This window comes from Raphanus sativus, chromosome 4 (genome assembly GCF_000801105.2).
Source record: "Raphanus sativus cultivar WK10039 chromosome 4, ASM80110v3, whole genome shotgun sequence".
NCBI lineage: Eukaryota > Viridiplantae > Streptophyta > Magnoliopsida > Brassicales > Brassicaceae > Raphanus > Raphanus sativus.
The window spans coordinates 47,782,252-47,800,658 of NC_079514.1; the positions used below are offsets into that span (position 1 = coordinate 47,782,252).

General features: G+C 30.5%; 3 protein-coding genes and 1 long non-coding RNA gene across 4 annotated transcripts; 2 read left to right on the top strand and 2 right to left on the bottom strand.

The window, feature by feature from the left end:
* Nucleotides 1–2,967: 2,967 nt before the first annotated feature.
* Nucleotides 2,968–4,473, top strand: LOC108849213 (histone H2A variant 1). Its single transcript, XM_018622740.2, has 3 exons — nt 2,968–3,065; nt 3,222–3,346; nt 4,027–4,473. Exons 2-3 carry the CDS (start codon nt 3,233–3,235, stop codon nt 4,321–4,323), a joined length of 411 nt encoding a protein of 136 aa, XP_018478242.1. The 5' UTR covers nt 2,968–3,065; nt 3,222–3,232; the 3' UTR covers nt 4,324–4,473.
* A 441-nt stretch (nt 4,474–4,914) lies between these two features.
* Nucleotides 4,915–7,648, bottom strand: LOC108835557 (ABC transporter F family member 4). Its single transcript, XM_018608793.2, has 2 exons — nt 7,520–7,648; nt 4,915–7,208 (listed from the first exon to the last, which is right to left on the bottom strand). Exon 2 carries the CDS (start codon nt 7,200–7,202, stop codon nt 5,217–5,219), a length of 1,986 nt encoding a protein of 661 aa, XP_018464295.2. The 5' UTR covers nt 7,203–7,208; nt 7,520–7,648; the 3' UTR covers nt 4,915–5,216.
* Nucleotides 7,649–8,264: 616 nt separating this feature from the next.
* LOC130511005 (uncharacterized) lies at nt 8,265–9,594 on the bottom strand. The gene is made up of 2 exons (XR_008944790.1): nt 9,382–9,594; nt 8,265–8,413 (listed from the first exon to the last, which is right to left on the bottom strand). It is a non-coding gene; the product is annotated as an uncharacterized LOC130511005 (long non-coding RNA).
* Nucleotides 9,595–15,870: 6,276 nt separating this feature from the next.
* On the top strand, nt 15,871–18,088 carry LOC108851214 (extensin-2-like). Its single transcript, XM_057008803.1, has one exon. The coding sequence runs from the start codon at nt 15,900–15,902 to the stop codon at nt 17,847–17,849; it is 1,950 nt and encodes a 649-aa protein (XP_056864783.1). The 5' UTR covers nt 15,871–15,899; the 3' UTR covers nt 17,850–18,088.
* Nucleotides 18,089–18,407: the final 319 nt, after the last annotated feature.

Sequence of the window (18,407 nt, forward strand, 5' to 3'; positions counted from 1 at the left end):
GTATAGTTTTACATTTTTATTCTTTCCAAATATTTTAATAATTAAATATAAAATATTGGAAAATTTAATTAATAAGTAAATATACAATATAAAAAATAAAAAATATTACAGTAAACATGTCTCGTAATTATTTTCAAATATTTTTATAAGTAAATATAAAATATAGGAAAAAGTAAATAATAAGTAATACAATATAATAAATAAATAAATAAATATTACATTAAACATATACTATAATATTAGAATAAGTAAATATACAATTAAGAAAAAATAATAATCATTCCATTTCGAATTATATGATGTTTTAGAAGGTTTATGTTGTTTCACAATATAAAATGTTCTCAAAGTTTTAACATTAACTTTAACTTTTTAGAAACTGTTAAACCAATTAAATTTTATTCTTTTCTATAATTGGCTGATAATTTTAAACTATATATTTAAAATTATAGTTTTAGAAAAAAAAAAATTCTTAGTCGCCGTGCACTATGTCAAAACAATATATATTATAAAACAGAGAGAGTAATAAGTAAATATAAAATATAAGAAATGAAAACACTACATTAAACATCTATCTGAAAATGTATAGTTTTACATTTATCTTATTTCCAAATATTTTTATAAGTAAACATAATAAAATAAAAACAAGCATACAACATAATAAATAAAAATATTACATTAAACATCTATCATAATATTAACATTTTATATAAAAGCAAAAAAATAGAATAAATAAATATACAATAAAAATAAAAAATATATACAATTCAGAAGTGAAAACTTAAATTCAACGTTTCTCTGAAAAATGTATAGTAAAATTAATAAAAATAAATATACAACATAAGAAATAAAAATTTTATATTAAAAATTTATCGTAATATTAGAATAAGTAAATAAACAATATAAGAAAGACTAGACGTTGTTACAAAAAAGACTAGACAATAAGAAAATATAATATAATAAACAGAAATTTTACATTAAATATCTAATATAATATTATAATTTGATATAAAAGTAAAAAAATAGAATAAGTAAATAAAATATAAGAAATAATAAACAAAAGTAAATATACTATATCAAAATGGGAAAACTAAATTAAGCATATATCTGAAAATGTATGGTAAAATAACTAATAAGTAAATATATAATATAAGAAATAAAAATAATTACATTAAATATCTATTATAATATTAGAATAGAAAATAAATAATAAGTAATTATACAATATAAGAAATAGATAAATTACTTTAAATATCAATCTGAACAATTATAGTAAAATAAATAATAGGTAAATATACAATATGAAAAATATAAATAATGAGTAAATTTACAATTTAAGAAAATAAATAATGAGTAAATTTACAATATAAAAAATATGAAACTACATTAAAAATTTATCTGGAATGTATAGTTTTACATTTTTATTATCTCTAAATATTTTAATAAGTAATACATAAAAATAAATAAAAGACAATATATGAAACAAAAATATTATATTAAACATCTATCGTTATATAAAAATAAATAAATATACAATATAATAAAATAATATAATTAGTAAATATGAAATCTAAGAAATAAAAAATTATATTAAACATCTATCTGAGAAATGTATATTTTTACATTTTTGTTAATTCCAAATATTTTTACAATTAAATATACAATATAAAAATATGCATACATTATAAGAAATATAAATATTACATTAAACATCTATCATAATATTATTATTTGATATAAAATCAAAAATAATAAATAAATATACAATATAAGAAAAATAAACAATAAGTAAATATAAAATTTAAGAAATGAAAAAAATTAAATTAAACATCTCTTTGAAAAATGTATAGTAAAATTAATAATAAGAAAATATACAGTATAGGAATAAATATATTATATTCGACATCTAAAAATAAATATAATATAAGAAATATTATTACATTAAATATCTAACGTAATACTATCATTTGATATAAAAGTAAAAAATAATTAGAATAAGTACATATATAATATATGAAGAAATAAACAAAAGTAAATAGATAATATCAAAACTGGAAAAACTAAATTAAACATCTATCTTAGTAAAATAAATAATTAGTCAAATATAAAATATAATAAATAAAAATATTACATTAAATATTTATCATAATATTAAAATAAAAATAAAAATAAGTAAATGAGAAATTGGGAAATTACATTAAATATCTATGGTAAAATAAGTAATAAGTAAGTATACAATATAAAAATATAAATTTAATTAAAATATCTATCGTAATATTACCATTTGATATAAAAGCAAAATAATTAGAATAATAAATATAGAATATATGAAAAATAAATATACAATATAATAAATGAAAAAACTACATTAAACAGATATCTGAAAATTTATAATTTTACATTTTATTATTTCCAAATATTTTTGTAAGTAAATATACAAGAATAACCGAAATATATTATAAAATAAATAAAGAATAACTTTGTATAGTTTGTATCAGTTTTCTGTTTAGAATCTGGTTGTAACTATAAAACAATCGGTCAGTACTAAAATTTTAATCCGTTTATGATTCCATTGGAAAGTAAAGATCGATTGTTTAGAACATATCAACCAACTAAACCAAATACATAAAAAGACTAAAATAAATAAAATAAACAAAAAAATTACACCTCTTTCCGAATTAAAAAAAAATATATAATCATTTCAGTTTAAATATATATTCTAAAAAGAATGAGAAAAAGAAATTATATGAAAAATTAATGTTATTTTTAGTTAAAAATAACTAAATATTTAAAATATATTATTTTCTGTTGATTTACATACCAGGCGGGTTGATCACTTAGTGATATAATAATAATAGTAGCGCATTAAACGCTTTCAAAGAAGTGAAGGGTATCCTTTTTTTCAGAAAATCTAAAGCAAAATTTAAACCGCCAAGTCTAAATAAAAAATCTTCCCCCCCCCCCCCCCCCCAAGATTCTTAAAATATTTCAAAACTCCCACCAAACTTCCACCTTTAAAACTCTCATCCCAATCAACCCCACCAGATTTCGTCTCCTCGTCGTCTCAGGTACTTCTCTCTCTCTCTCTCTCTCTCTCTCTACGATCTTGGATCTGTTTACGATTCTCAACCAAAACCCATTCAGATCTTGTGTCGTTTAGTATAATCTTCTTCTAGATTCTCCGATTAGATCTGAAAAATTTCTTAGGGATTTTGCTTTGGTAGGGATCTAGAAGATGGCAGGCAAGGGAGGGAAAGGGCTCGTAGCTGCAAAGACGATGGCTTCTAACAAGGACAAAGACAAGGGCAAGATGAAACCCATCTCTCGATCTGCTCGTGCCGGTATTCAGGTAACAGGTTATCCCCCACCCTCAAACCCTAGCTTCTTTGGTTTCTTTAAAGTCGAATCCTTTGGTTTGTTAGAGAGTCTTTTCTCTTGTGATTTGAATAGTAAAGTTGTTTCCTTTGCCACGTCTTACTTGCGTTAGATGTGTGTTTCTGATGTTATTACCCTCAGACTCTATAGATTCTTGAAACGAGAAGAGTGATGTTTGCAGGCATTATAGAGTCTTTTCTCTTGTGATTTGAATAGTAAAGTTGTTTCCTTTGCCATGTGTTATGTGGTTTTCTGATGTTTAACTTAGTAAAGAGATCTTCTGCAAATCTTGAAAGGCCTCAGAGACTACCACCCTGACGTTTACTTTCTGTACTCGTGAGGTCTTTTACGTTTCATTTGGGATTAGATCTGAAGGTTAATACAATTGTAATGAAACTGTTTGTTGTCTACTGTGAATGGATACTGTTTCTAAATTCTAAAGCTTTTTCTTTTGACTTTCTTCCTGTTAGCGGATGTTGCTTGATACTGTTGTTGAATGAGGACAACTAGATGAATTAGGAGATAGGGGTTTTGTTTACTTTGTTGTTGCATAGCCATACAAATTGTGAGATGGGTCTTATAATGTTGAAGGCTCTCTTTATTTAATTTGTATAATGTCTCACACTTGGATGCTGTTTCTTTTCTTATTTTCAGTTTCCAGTGGGTCGTATCCATAGGCAACTCAAGACAAGGGTTTCGGCACACGGAAGAGTTGGTGCCACTGCTGCTGTTTACACTGCTTCGATTCTGGAGTACTTGACTGCAGAAGTTCTTGAGTTAGCTGGAAACGCAAGCAAAGATCTGAAAGTGAAGAGGATAACTCCAAGGCATTTGCAGTTGGCAATCAGAGGAGACGAGGAGCTTGACACGCTCATCAAAGGAACCATTGCCGGAGGTGGTGTCATCCCTCACATCCACAAGTCTCTCATCAACAAAACCACCACTGAGTGATTTGTTGTTAAAGTGATCTTTGCTAGTTAGTTGCTCATCGTGTGTTGGTGTTTTGTTAACGTCTTGAACTGCTTTTCCCCTTCCTTTATTAGTGTTGCCTTTTATTGGACATCTTCAGGTGTACATGAGTTAATTTGAACTCTTCTGCTTCTCTGTTTAGCAATGCATACTCTTGTGGTTTAGCTTCTTTCAAGTAAATCAGTTTAATTACCGGTGTTAAATAACCGAGGATATTAGCTCAGCCTAAGATAATAATGTTACAGTCTATTTAAGATGAAATCACCACTGAACAAAATCTTTAACAACTTATTCAGCACAAATTAAAATCACTAAACAATCTCTATCGTTTAAACTTTAAAGTTTACTTCTGCTTGCTTGAACACAGTTGGTGGTATTTTAGACTAAATGAATCCAATAACTATATGCTTTTGTCTAAACCATTTATGTTCAAAGTTGTATTTTGTGTATACTTTACAAATGATACTTTCCTTGCCACATTTGTGTATGCCTCAAATTTTGATAATGAGATAAGACAGCTTGAGGCTGTTGCTTACAGTGACTGTAACTCTTTTTTTTTGGACAACAAGATCAAAGGGAAACTTGTTGCTTATAAAGCGCTAATAAAATTTCAGATAGACAACTTTAACTAAAGGAATGTTTGCCGTTAATTATGCTCTAATGAAAACACACTAACGAGAAACACATAAACAAACACATCACCTTTCTTCCCCACGAAACATAATACTACAGTTTGGATATGTAACATGGGGAAAACGAATAAGGTGTCATGCCATTGACGCATCCATGATGAAAACACACAATGTCTAAAATAAAATTTGTCCAAAACTTTAAAAGGAGTTTGAGTTCTACCTTTAGGAGCTAACAACAAAACATCACTCATTAACCTCTTCTCTGATTTGTATTTGGAGTTCTTTTTTGTACTCTTCGAACGTGCCATCAAAGAAAGACACTGTTCCATCTTCCACCACCCAAATCTGACTCTTCTCCTCATCCTCACACACACGTGATATGAGTCTCGAGTCATGACTCACCAGCACAACTCCTCCACTGAACTCATCTAACGCATCCGCCAGCGCATCTATACTCTCCATGTCCAAGTGATTCGTAGGCTCGTCGAGAAGCAAAATGTGTGGCTTGGACATTGAGATCGAGGTGAACACAACTCTAGCTTTTTGTCCACCAGACAGATTGACTATTGGAGTTTTGTGGTTGCCACTTGGTAGCCCAAACTTGCCTAGCTTCGCACGCACCGCCTCCTGTGAGTTTGAGGCACTCCCCTCTTTGTCAGGGTCAGGATGGAGACGGAGAAGATAGTCAACCGGATTTTCATCCATTTTTAACAAGTCAACAAAGTGCTGAGAGTATCTACCGATCCTCAGCGTTTGGCTTGTTCTCACTTCACCCTCCGTTGGAACTAAGTCACCAGCAAGAAGGTTGAGAAGAGTAGACTTTCCAGCTCCGTTAGGCCCAACTATAGCGACCCTTGTACCCATATCTATCCCTACATCCACATCTGAGAGCTTGAAATCTGGCCTGTCCGGGTAGAAGAAGCTAACCTCCAGCAACTGCAGAAGAGGAGGAGTGAGCTCAGTTGGTTTTGGAAAATGAAACTCCACGCTATAGTCTTTATCCTTGTCCTTAACCTTCTTCTTTTGAGCACGGTTTCCAGATCTATTCTCTGCTTTAACTTGTTTCTCGTAATTCTTCTTCATCTCCGCGCGGTTCTTATGAAATGCAGTTTCGTAACTATCGAAGTTACCACGATACAAGTTGAGTTTCTGGTCGTGTAGTTGTATAATACCCGTGCAGACAGAGTTGAGGAAGTCCCGGTCATGTGAAACAACAACCAACGTCTTCTTCCAGAGACACAAGTACTCCTCCAACCACAGAACAGCTCTCAGGTCGAGATGGTTGGTGGGTTCATCTAACAACAAAAGAGTAGGTTGCACAAACAAAGCTCTAGCTAACGAGATTCTCATCCTCCATCCACCACTGAACGACTTAGTCTCACGAACTTGCATCTCTTTTGTGAAACCTAGCCCCGCAAGGATCTTGGAAGCCTGTGCTTCAGCAGCATCTGACCCCAACATCTGTAGCCTCTCATACAACTCAACAAGCTTTTCTCCATCATCTTCACCATTTGAACTCTGCAGAGCTTCAGCTTCTCCTCGTAGCTTAACCAACTCTTCATTAGCAGAAACAACCGCCTGCAAAGCACTCTTGTCATCACCAACCACCTCTTGCTCAACATAAAGAACATCAATATTCTTGGGAACTGGGATCTTCCTCCAAGCTAAAAGCTTCAACAGTGTAGACTTCCCCGTCCCATTAGGCCCAACCAATCCATACTTTTTCCCATGTGAGATCTTCACAGTTGCATCTTTCAAAAGCTCCTTACCTCGAGCAGAGACAGAGAAAGACTCAACGGTTATATCTTTAACATTAGCATCAGATGTGTCTTCTCCTTCAAGCACAGATCTTTTGCTTCCAATAACAACAGTGAATGGATCACTGCCATCTTTCAAAGCCTCCATCTTTGCACGCTCTGTAGCCTCGAGACCTTTTCTTTCTTTCGCCTTTAGCTTATTCTTTTGCTTATCAGTCACAGTGATCTCAAGAGGCCTTTGTTCACTCCTCTCCTTTCTAGCCTGAATCTCTTCCTCATCAAAAGAGCTGCCGTCCTCTTCCTCATCAGTAGGGACATCTTCGTTATTAAGATATGGAGTAGATTCTTTGGCTCTGGACGATGAACCTTTCTCCTTTTTCTGATCCATGCTTGCAAGAATCTCAGAGACTTTCTTCTTTTTGGGTTCTTTAGAAGAATCTTTCACACTTTGCTTCCCCTTCTTCTTATCCATTTAAGCCTGTGTAGCAAATCAAATCAAAAATCATGTAAAGTTTCGTTTTTTTTTCTTCTTAGCATCGGTTATACTTCCATCTATCAACGAGAAATCATAATCAATACATACATAAACCGTGTAAAGTTTCGTTTTTTTTTTCCCTTTTCGTTCTTAACTTGAGTTACAAGCATCTATCAACAGAGGAATCAAAATCAATACAGACATAATCCAATGTAAAGTTGGGTTCTTTTGCAGATCTCCATATACACAACATAGCTGTGACTTTCGAACAATAAGAGAGGTATCAATCATTCGATTTGAGATTGGAGACAAACCTGAGAGATGCGAAGGGAGAAAACTTGCTTTCGGTGATCGAGAGACAACGCCAAAGAAGAGAGAGAGGGATTAGGGTTTTCGTAACCCTTTTTGTAAGTTTTTGAATGTAGTACGGCCCAAGCCACCTTTGATCGGACTGTTAATTAGTCGCCTGCCTAAACCGATGTGAGTCGGTTTATTTCGGTTAATGAGAACGTAATCTGACAATTAATTAGGCTTTTGAAAGCCCACTAACAAATTGACTTCATTGAGTAAGGGCTGTTCGTTTCTCCATTTGTAATCTCTATTCAAATGATCCATTTGTATGATTCATTCAGATGATCTATCCAGATTTTAGGGGTTGTTCGTTTTTCTATTTAGATGAATCATCTAAATGAACCATTTGAATGAATTTTATGTTTGTTTCTTCTTTTTCATTTCCATTCAAATGAGCTTGATACACAAATTACATATATACCCTTGTTTTGATTTAATCATATGTTTGATATTAATTTTATCTATACTAATTTTTATTATTTAGTCTAAAATATAATTACACTAAAATTATTTTAAAATTATCATTTTGACATTCATAAATTTATAATTTTCATATAAATTTATAAAATTTATAATTTTTTATTTCATATAAATTTATAAAAATTCATATATTCTCATTCATTTGTTTAAAATTGCAATAAAATTTATAGCTTTAATAAAACTCAAAGTGAAAATTCAAATTTGAATAAACTTCCAAACAACTCAAAGTAGAAACTCAAATTTTATAAAACTGAAATTTAAAAGATAGCTTGCAATCCAAGTAACTTCCACAGTAGGTGGAAACAATGTTATATGTAATAAGTACTCCAAGAACTCCCACACTCCAAGCAATACGTTTTCATTGCTACACCAATAACCTGCCATATAAAGAGGTTTTGATCAATCAACAATGGGACAAGAAAGCTTATAAGAAAGCAAAATACAATGAGAAGTTCAAATGATCTATCATGTCAAAAGTGTTCTTATCAATGATCGCTATATATCTCATACTAAAATGCCATAAACACAATTACACATAAACCACAAAACATAGCTTTATACATCGTTAACAACACAAACACAACATAGCTTTAACAATTACTGAATCATACATCATCATTCACCATTTCTCAAAACTAAAACCCACATATGAGACTTGACTCAACACAAAATGAACTCAGACTCAGCAAACAAACTCGTGACTGATAATAAGATCCATCAACTGAGCAAATTGCTGGATCAGGTTCTCTGTTTATCCCAGCAATTCAACAAGACTACAAACATAACAAGACCATACACGCATACCTGTCTGATACTAACGTGGAAGTCTAGTTCCTGTCATAATTCACAAGCTAGCTATGAGATTCTACTAGTGAGATAAGCTAAGCTAAGCAAATCAGAGAACTATCAAACCCATCATTCATAATTCGAGTTTCTGAAACTGTCTTGAAAACTAAAACCCATCATTCATAATCAGAGAACTGTCTTGAAAACTAAAACCCAATGAGACTATACAAACCAATGAAGCTAAGTAATCTCAAGCAAGTGATGAACCATATGAAGAACCTAAAACTATGGTCAGTGGAACAGTGACGAATCAGACTCTATGAACAAACCCATCAACAAACAGGTCAAATTTCATACACACATTTTGAAAACCAAGCAAACCATCAATGTTTCAACTCAGAGATCTCTTTATGAACACACAAACTCCAGATATATATATATATATATATATATATAGAGAGAGAGAGAGAGAGAGAGAGAGAGAGAGAGAGAGAGAGAGAGAGAGAGAGAGAGAGAGAGAGAGAGAGAGAGAGAGAGAGCCAGAGAGAGCGAGAGATACCTGAGAGAGAGACGCCGAGAGAGAGAGACGCGGAGAGAGAGAGAGACACGGAGAGAGAGAGCTCAAGCTTAGACACAAAAAACTAACAAACCTCTTCTCTTTTTTATATATCCGAATAGAGAGACGCAGACAGAGAGATAGGCGGAGAGAGAGAGGAGGAGATAGAGACGGAGAGAGAGAGCTTAGACTTTCATGGCAATGGCGAAAGAGAGAGATATACTTAGGGATTTTAGGTTTGTAATTTCAGGATTTGGTGAGGGGCAAAATCGACTTTTACTCATTTTAACTGAACCTGGTCCATTCAAATGATTCAATTCGGTTCAGTCAACTGATTTTTGAAATTAAAGCTAATTTTTCGAAAGTCATTCAAATGGTACATTTGAATGAGTTGTACTTTTTATGTCTAAACGAACAAAAAGCTCATTTCCATTCGAATGGATCATTTGAATGGAGAAACAAACAGGCCCTAAGTGTGATATCTATCTCACTCTACTATCCCTCTTCTTTTCTTTTAAGTTTTAAGCAGACTATGTGTCGATTGCCTCTATGAACTAATATTCGATAAATTAATAATTTATATAAATTAATAAATTTTGTTTTCCCAATTTTCAATGGTGTAAAATATAAATTGATAAAGTAAAAAGTTAATAATATTTTAAAACTTCTATGTAAATATATATTCCGATTAAAATCATAAAATAATAGTACATATATATGTATAAATATAAGTAGAAACTAAATATTATATTGTTGGTTTTATATTCACAATAAAATATCTCTATTTTCTTAACATTTTAATATATTTTGATAATATTTCGTAAAATTATATCGAAAACCACATAACAATTCTATGAAACATAAAAATATACATTAAATAAGATAATAAAACAATATGAAAGTCAAATTTCTAAATTTAAATAATGTATATACGGTAAAATCAAATATTTTCTTATTTTACAAATAAAAATATTTAAAATATAAAAAATCTAAAAAATGAATTTCTCTAAACTAATATTTTATAAATTAATAAAATTTTAAAATCCCAACATTATTAATTTATAGAGGTTCTACTGTAGTTGTTTCGTTCTTTTGGATCATTTCAATTATATCTACTAAAATTAATTGTAAAATCTACTATATTAAAATAGAGTTATTTGTAAAATCTACTCCATTTCAATTATATCTACTAGAGTTAATTGTAAAATCTACTATATTAAAATCGAGTAATTGTAAATATACTCTATTAAAATAGAGTTATTCTAAAAATCTATTACACAATAATCAGTTGGACCATTTCAATATATCTACTAGACTGTTAATATTAGATATTACTTTTTTCCTTCTTTAAGTTATTTAATCTATTAAAACTACATACGCTATTTAGATTTATTACTTTTCTAGAGATTTTATTTTATATCCCAAATTATACTTTATATTAAATCAGTAACTTAACATGAATTACCGTCTATTACTTTTAACCTCTTATTCTTACCAACAAAATGAAATATGAAACATCTATCACAAAAATTTCATTTAAAAATTAATACTATTAAAATAGAAGCACAAAGTTAGATCCAGTTTGTTTCTAGGTGATTTTTCTATTTTTTTAAACTATAGATATAATTAATTCGAGTATAACATTAAGCCTAACAACAAACTAATAATTATAATAAACTAAATTTAAATCTCAATGACTTTATTTATGGTAAGACTTAAAATGGAGAAATTGTTAATAAATGATTTTAAAGTAACAAATTTTATTGTAAAATTTAAAACACCATAATTAATATCACATGTATTTATAGAGCAAAACTTAAATATATCTTTCCTAATTCACAAGTAATATATTCCGAAATTATATAAAATAGTTTTTTTCTTATAATTTTCAGAAGTTAGTTGATATTTTTTACATGTTTAATAAAACACAAATTCGCCTGTACATGTTTGATAAAAACTTCTTCAAAAACTGTATTAAAGCTTAAATAATATTTTCGTCACATAATTACATAATTACAATTTTGTTGACAATACAAATATTATCAATACAGTATTTAATTTTTCTTTTAAGATATATTTTCAATTTTATTATATATTGGCATCTATGAATATTGACTTTAGATTTTATTGCAAAAATTTAAAATTATAAATGAGATAAAATCGTGGAACCACCTATCTATTTTGTTAATCATGTTATATTTAAAAAAAACTTAATAGTTTTACACAAATATAATTTTTTTTATTGCTGAAAACAGAAAATAAGTCAATGTACATATATCTAAAATAATTTAGAATATCCCTATATATTATTTTTTACTATATGCTTTCTAATAATAGTTTCACAACGTATCTGTGAAATATGTTTTATGTATAAATTTATTGTAATGAATATATTTTCGCTAATATATTAATGCATTTTAATCGTTTGAGATTTGCACAAAAATTAATAATGGTAAATCACTTAATCACTAGAGTGGAATACATAAATAGAGTGGAATACATAAATAGAGTGGTATACATAATCATATGACAGATTATATTATAACTTTAAAAATTTAATACAAATATATTAACAAATTATGAGATGGTTTCTAAATAAGAAGAGCTTAAATGGAATGAACCAAGAATGAAACCGATTTGACTGAGGCAGAGTTTAAATGGGTATTTCCTAAATGGAAGGGATTTTAAATGGACATGTTTCTCCCGATAAAACATTTGATATGTTTTTATCAGATTTTCATAATGTAATATATCTCGCATTTTGAAAACACAAATTAAATTTAGTATGTATTTTAAATAAAACCACAAATTATTTATATATGTACTCCATATATAGTAATTACACCCCAATTAATTAAAATCTAATCTATTAATTTAGGGATTATCTACTATTTGAAGTTCTCATTTAAATTTTGGACTCTTTCATAGTTGTTGCTAGAATATATCATGTCTCCTATACAATGCAACCTACCAACTTAAATTAAACCAAATCTTAACCAACATAGATTAGTTAAACCTAATCAGTAACACTTTTATAATATTTTTGGTTAATCTCTTAATATAATTAGATCATATAAAACTGAACCACTTTTAAATCAACGAGTTCCATATCATTCCAGACATAAGAAAAAAAATATCCGACTCATTTACAATGTAAGTATACAAAGACCGTGTATGCTTATGCTCATTGATCTTCCAAAAACCAAATAATTGTGGCATAGACCAACATAGGCTTATGTTCTTATCACTAACTTTACTTCCATATATTTACTCTTCACCTACATCATATCACAACATACACAGTTCTGTAAGAACATGATTTTTTTTTGTTCAAACAACCAAATAATGGTGGCATATGGTCAGTAGATTTTTTAAATATGTTTTTTATATATTACATTTTACGAGACTATGTGTATAATTTTTTTTTTTTTGAAAAAAGGCATAACTATGTGTATAAGTTAAAAGGTAAAAAGTGTGACAAGGCAAATTATTATACTAAAAATGAAAGAAGATTAAATACAAACTAATAACAAGTACAATACAAATTATAACACTATTAAATTCTATATATATTTAATAAAATATTATATATATGTCTAATATGTATATATATATATAAATGTTACACAAAATATATATAATATTATATACACATATTACCAAAGCGAACCTGGTCCAGTTGGTTGTGGTTATTTCATTTCCACTTGGGCTCCAGTGTTCGATACACCTTTGGTACTTCCTCAGTCTCTCTCTCTTTGTTTCAGCAAAAAAAAATATACACATATTATATATACCATATACTCCCTCTGTTTTTAAAAGATTCATGTTTTAGAAAAAAAATTTGTTTCAAAAAGATACATTTTCTACATTTTCAAGACATTAGTTAATGAAAAATTGTATATTTCCAAAAATATAATTGTATTTATTAAAATCTTATTGGTTCAAAATTTTGGGGAATTGTTAATTAATAAAAACAATGCATTGGTAACTAAAATTTTATGTTTTTCTTAATAAGTGTGAAAAATCTAAAACATGGATCTTATAGAAACAGAGGGAGTATTATTAATTAAAATTTGACAAATCAGTTTCCGCCCTTTAGGGCGGGTCCTAATCTAGTTTTTAATTAATCGATAGTTCCAATCCGGGCACTCATTAACACATACGGTAATTCAAATCAAAGCCTAAAACAATCATTTTACAATTTAACCAGTTCAGCTGAAACAGAAATTATATATAAAAATGAACCGAATCGACTTATTGACTGGGTTTCTTCTATTTAATATGTGTTAAAATATTATATGAAAAAACAAATTTAATCATATTTATCCTAAAGAGAAAAAAATTCAGCCAATGAATATAACAAAAATTTTAAATAGACAAATGTTATTTATCAAATAAAATTTATCAGCAAATAATTTTGCATTTTGAATCTGTGAAACAAAATCTAGTACTATTTTAAAATAATAGTGTTATTATATTATATTATTAAAGTATATAAATACCATTAAATTTAAATTTTAATAAACATGTTCCTTTTTAAAAATAGACAAATGTCACTTATCAAATAAAATTTATCAGCGTTTAATTTTATTTTTGAAACTGTGGAACAAAATCTAGTACTGTTTTAAAATAATAGTATTATTATATTATATTATTAAAGTATTTTAATACTATTTAAAGTTAAATTTTAATAAAATTAGTCCTTTTTCAGATAAATTCTTCCAGAGCTTAAATTCTATATAGATAAAATTTATTTTTCTACTTTAGGAATGTCATGATAATGATATTCTTACAAAAAATAATTGTATACAGATTTTTCAAGTGTTTTATAATCCTTATTATAATTATTATAAAATATATTTTTTAAAAATCTATTCTATTATTTTATAACTTACATAAGACGGTTTTATATACACCATGTTAAATATTTTATATAGATATGTCTTTGTTAAACTACATAAATAATAATAAGTTGACATTTTGGATTAGACCTAAAATGTTTTTGGTATAAATGCATTTACAAACATTTGATCAACAGTTAGGCCAAAAGGACTTTCCACAATTTGTATACAGATTTGATCTATACAAACTTGAGTCTTTTGAACCAAAACGTATAGCTTTATATATTGACATTATTTGGCGGTCCAACAAACCTTTACATCACAAAAAAAAACCTCTTCAAGGTGGGACAAAAACACTGAGCACAGTGGCGGACCCATATGGAAAAGAGGGGGTGCAGCTGCAACATCTTAAATATATAAATGTGATTTGTTAAGCTAGTACAAGTGAATTTTTTTAGTTTTGTTGGTACATTCCCTTCTGCTGACACACCTTAAACCTGGTTTCAATACCAATTCAGTTCTGTTTATGGCTAAAATGTATGCATGATGAATTACCAATTACGGTTAGTATATTAGTTGATATATCATATATCTAGTACAGTTTTGCAATACTTAGAAGTATAAGACATCCATTAAAAACTGATCTGTGCCACTCTAAAATAATTATCAAGATAAAAATCTATATTATTGGATCAGCCCAAAGTGTACCAAGTAAATCTTATGTTTCACCGACTCAAAAATGTAACTCTTATAAAATACACACAAAATATAGTGACGATTCTTTAACATAAGAGTGTATATACAAATTCTCACATAAACTATATAATTTTAAACCAAAAAATCTTCAATGATAGAATATGACTTTGTATTATTATGTATAAGAAAACCAAAGCACTAATTCATATCAAATACTATTATTAATCAGAAAATAATCTGCGCAATTGAAGTACGAATAAAAATCTAGTATACTATTATAAAAATTTCAAATGAACTTTATGGAAAGAGTATAATAAAAAGTGGTTATTAAACAAGAGAGAACATCTGAGCATACTTTTGCTACTCAGTATTCTCTAATGAAACTCACACAAACACAGGCATATTGCGGCGTATTTGGATGATAAAGAACAAAACATGTCTCATGTTTTCTTCACCTAAAACATATTACTTAGATATGTGGTCTAGCCGTATAGGGAAATACATAGATTATGCTTCATATTGTCAATGTCATTAACGCATACACATAGATGGTCAAAAACACACGATGGCTGAAATAAATCTTCTAAATTTTTTTTATCAAACATAAAGGAGTTTGAGTTTGTCTAACAAGCCAACATATGAGAATAATTCAGTGGAATATCACAAAATAGATATAAAAACTGACCAGAGAAAAAATAAAATAAAATAAAGACACTAGCTCAATGAACCAAATGATCCTTTCCTCTTGAACTTGTCATTCACAATAGAAAGTTGGGCTCGTTGACGTTCTTTGAACGTTCGTGCACGTCTCATCAAATTAGAATCGTGTAGACATGCCTCCACGATTTTGTTGGATGGAGTCCAAAACAGGGGAGAGAAAAGCTTTGCTATATATATAACCCATGACCCCATTTCTTACAACACAAACAAAAACAAGAAAAACTAACCAAAGTAGTTAGGCGTTGGTAGAGAAAAAAAATCACAATGAGATCTTCTTCTAGGATGGGGAGTTCAGCCCATCTAATTTACGCTCTAGGCGTTATCATCATGGCAAATATGGTTGCTGCTTATGAACCAAGTACATATAGCTTGCCACCACTTCCGTCATATTCACCATCTCCAAAAGTAGAATACAACACTCCTCCATTACCATATGTTGACAATTCTCCGTCACCACCACCGTACTATTCTCCATCACCAAAAGTAGACTACAAGTCTCCTCCACCACCTTATGTATACACTTCTCCTCCACCACCACCATATTATTCACCATCACCAAAGGTTGAGTACAAGTCTCCTCCTCCACCATATGTTTACAATTCTCCACCACCACCTCCTTACTACTCTCCATCACCAAAGGTAGACTATAAGTCTCCTCCACCACCATATGTTTACAGTTCCCCACCACCACCGCCATACTATTCACCATCTCCGAAAGTCGAGTACAAGTCTCCACCACCACCATATATCTACAGTTCCCCACCTCCACCACCAAATTACTCACCATCTCCAAAGGTTGAATATAAGTCTCCTCCTTCACCGTATGTCTACAGCTCTCCGCCACCTCCACCATACTACTCACCATCTCCTAAAGTTGAATACAAGTCTCCTCCACCACCATATGTCTACAGTTCCCCACCTCCACCACCATATTACTCACCATCTCCAAAGGTTGAGTACAAGTCTCCTCCTCCACCGTATGTCTACAGCTCTCCACCACCTCCACCATACTACTCACCATCTCCTAAAGTTGAATACAAGTCTCCTCCACCACCATATGTCTACAGTTCCCCACCTCCACCACCATATTACTCACCATCTCCAAAGGTTGAGTACAAGTCTCCTCCTCCACCGTATGTCTACAGCTCTCCACCACCTCCACCATACTACTCACCATCTCCTAAGGTTGAGTACAAGTCTCCACCACCACCATATGTTTACAGTTCCCCACCACCACCACCATACTACTCACCATCCCCGAAAGTTGAGTACAAGTCTCCTCCACCACCGTATGTCTATAGTTCCCCACCACCACCACCGTACTACTCACCATCTCCTATAGTTGATTACAAGTCTCCTCCACCACCATACGTCTACAATTCTCCACCACCACCTTATTACTCGCCATCTCCTAAGGTTGAATACAAGTCTCCTCCTTCACCATATGTCTACAGTTCCCCACCACCACCGCCATACTACTCTCCATCTCCTAAGGTAGAGTACAAGTCTCCTCCACCACCACATGTATACAGTTCTCCACCACCACCATATTACTCACCATCTCCTAAAGTCGTATACAAATCTCCTCCACCACCATATGTATATAGTTCTCCTCCACCACCATACTATTCACCTTCACCTAAAGTACACTACAAATCTCCTCCACCGCTGTATGTTTACAGTTCTCCACCACCACCATACTACTCACCTTCCCCTAAAGTACACTACAAATCTCCACCCCCACCATATGTCTATAGCTCTTCACCACCACCATACTACTCACCAGCCCCTAAAGTTCACTACAAGTCGCCACCACACCCACATGTATGTGTGTGTCCACCACCTCCTCCATGCTATGCTCCTTCACCAAAAATAATATACAAATCTCCTCCACCTCCATATGTTTACAATTCTCCACCACCACCATACTACTCTCCATCTCCTAAAGTATACTACAAATCTCCTCCACCACCATATGTTTACAGTTCTCCTCCACCACCATACTATTCACCTTCTCCTAAGGTGTATTACAAGTCTCCTCCACCACCATATGTCTACAACTCTCCACCACCACTATTTTACTCACCATCTCCTAAGGTAGACTACAAGTCGCCACCACCACCATATGTTTATACCTCTCCACCACCGCCACCTTATTATTCTCCTTCTCCAAAAGCTGAGTACAAATCTCCACCACCACCTTCATATTACTGAAAAGCAGTAAATGTGAGTTTTAACCAGCTACCGAGTTTTATTTGATTTCATATGTTTTTTTTTTCTATATAACAAGTATGCAACTTGTTTCAATTTATTTGGAATGTTGATTAATAATTTGGGTACAATACCTTCATATGTTGTGTTTTCTTTAATTTAATTTGTGGAAAGAGTGGTTGCGGTTTATTTGTAGTCATTTTCACATTGTGGTTATGAATTTCTATTTTGACATGGTAATGTTGGATAACTATGTAATTCTCTTTGCATGAGTTTTGTATATGGATTGCATAACTAAATTGCATGGATTTCTTAAAACTATATTGTAGTCTACTTCAGAAGCATGATTATTAAAAAAAAATATCACTAGAATATTAACAGTAAATCTTCAATTTGACTAGAAAATACATTTGAATCCTATGTTTTAGTATCTATTTTATTAATAGAGTATCAATCTAAAAATCTACTATACCAAAGTTATTACACCTACACATTAACTATTTATTATTTTTACTTTTATATATGTTTATTTTCTCTGCCTATACAATATTTTAAATGAAA

Excerpts from the sequence above, each read along its gene's own strand:
- LOC108849213 (XM_018622740.2), top strand. The coding sequence starts at position 3,233 with ATGGCAGGCAAGGGAGGGAAAGGGCTCGTAGCTGCAAAGACGATGGCT. Across the intron at positions 3,347-4,026 it reads CTGCTCGTGCCGGTATTCAG|TTTCCAGTGGGTCGTATCCA; the intron begins GTAACAGGTTAT and ends TCTTATTTTCAG.
- LOC108835557 (XM_018608793.2), bottom strand. The coding sequence starts at position 7,202 with ATGGATAAGAAGAAGGGGAAGCAAAGTGTGAAAGATTCTTCTAAAGAA.
- LOC108851214 (XM_057008803.1), top strand. The coding sequence starts at position 15,900 with ATGAGATCTTCTTCTAGGATGGGGAGTTCAGCCCATCTAATTTACGCT.